Source organism: Musca vetustissima, unplaced genomic scaffold (genome assembly GCF_032173495.1).
Source record: "Musca vetustissima isolate MV318-11 ecotype Yass unplaced genomic scaffold, APGP_CSIRO_Mvet_v1 utg536209, whole genome shotgun sequence".
NCBI classification, from domain to species: domain Eukaryota; kingdom Metazoa; phylum Arthropoda; class Insecta; order Diptera; family Muscidae; genus Musca; species Musca vetustissima.
The window spans coordinates 20,840-22,038 of NW_026881574.1; the positions used below are offsets into that span (position 1 = coordinate 20,840).

General features: G+C 41.4%; 1 protein-coding gene across 1 annotated transcript; it reads right to left on the minus strand.

Moving 5' to 3' along the window:
• Positions 1-244: 244 nt before the first annotated feature.
• LOC133327486 (general odorant-binding protein 99a-like) lies at positions 245-784 on the minus strand. Its single transcript, XM_061536003.1, has 2 exons — positions 694-784; positions 245-629 (listed from the first exon to the last, which is right to left on the minus strand). Exons 1-2 carry the CDS (start codon positions 733-735, stop codon positions 246-248), a joined length of 426 nt encoding a protein of 141 aa, XP_061391987.1. The 5' UTR covers positions 736-784; the 3' UTR covers position 245.
• Positions 785-1,199: the final 415 nt, after the last annotated feature.

The following is a 1,199-nucleotide window of genomic DNA, read 5'->3' on the forward strand; positions in this document are numbered from 1 at the left end:
GTTATTGTTATTGTTCTTGTTGTTGTTACTGTTGTTTGTTGTTTTTGTTGCTGCACAAGTTCTTGGTTCTTCAATTAAGGACAATTTTTGTTGTTGATGTTGGTGTTGTTGTTCTTAATGGTTGTGTTTCGATTGTATCATATTATATTCCGATTCGGAGTCATACAGGAATATTTAGAAAAAAAGGAATAGAACTTCCATCAGCTGGCGATGAAAGATGAAGAACTGCCTGGCGGCGCTGCAACTTAGTTCTTCTTCAAGCTATCCATGACCAAGGGTAAATTCTTGGCAATGAAGCACTTGAAGCCACGGAAGGCCCATGAGCAGGAATCGGATTTCTGTTCATTTTTGTCGGCACACTTTTCAACATCGGCCTTAACTTCGTCCTTGTTGTCCTTGCCCTGACCCAATTGGGCTACCAAGTTGTCGTTCTTGAAGCCATCCTTGGCATCGAACAGTTCGAATTTCTCGAAAACGCATTGAATGTAGCAGCGGGTGATCTCATCATCGGGGAATTCGAATTTCTTGTATTTCTCAATCATTTCGGGGGTGACCTTTTTGGCTTCCATGCACTCCTTGCGGGCCTTCATTAGATCCTCTTGGGTGCGTAGTTTGTAGTCAGCGGAGGCCTGTGTGGAAATCGGGTGATAGGATAAGAAAAGAGAAAAAAGAAATCCCCTTCGAAATACTTACCACAGCAAAGAGAGCCAACAATAGAACAGCTGTTACTTTCATTTTGTTTTGCTTGGTACTTTGTTTTGACGCTTGGTGTATAAATCACAAGTTGGGGTTGTGTTTGGCAGAGTTGTTTAAGCACGAGTTGTGTTGACTTGAGCTTGATCCGTTTAGAACTGATGCTAATCCATGTTCGGTTCATGACTTTTATAGGCTGGCGCATGTGGCGCAAATCCCACAGCAAAATGCCCGGCAACACAACAAACTAATAAATCGTACAAAGAACTTAAGTGTGTGCCCCGATATGTACGTATGTATGTATGTCGGTTTGTATATATGTATGAATTGCATGAATAGCCCTCCAGTTAGTTAGTTAGGCCCCCAGATACAAAATAAGCATTGCAAGCATTGAAACCTGGGCAGGCTATAATAGTAAATGGGAATGCGTAAGTTTGTATGTGTGTGTGCGTGAGTGTATGTTGGATATTATTGTTGTTGAAATTGTTATTATACAGTGGGATGTA

What these genes read in the sequence shown, in the direction of transcription:
- LOC133327486 (XM_061536003.1), bottom strand. Translation starts at nt 735, where the DNA reads ATGAAAGTAACAGCTGTTCTATTGTTGGCTCTCTTTGCTGTG. An exon ending in TGTTGGCTCTCTTTGCTGTG is followed by an intron (nt 630 to 693) that starts GTAAGTATTTCG and finishes ATTTCCACACAG; the next exon opens with GCCTCCGCTGACTACAAACT.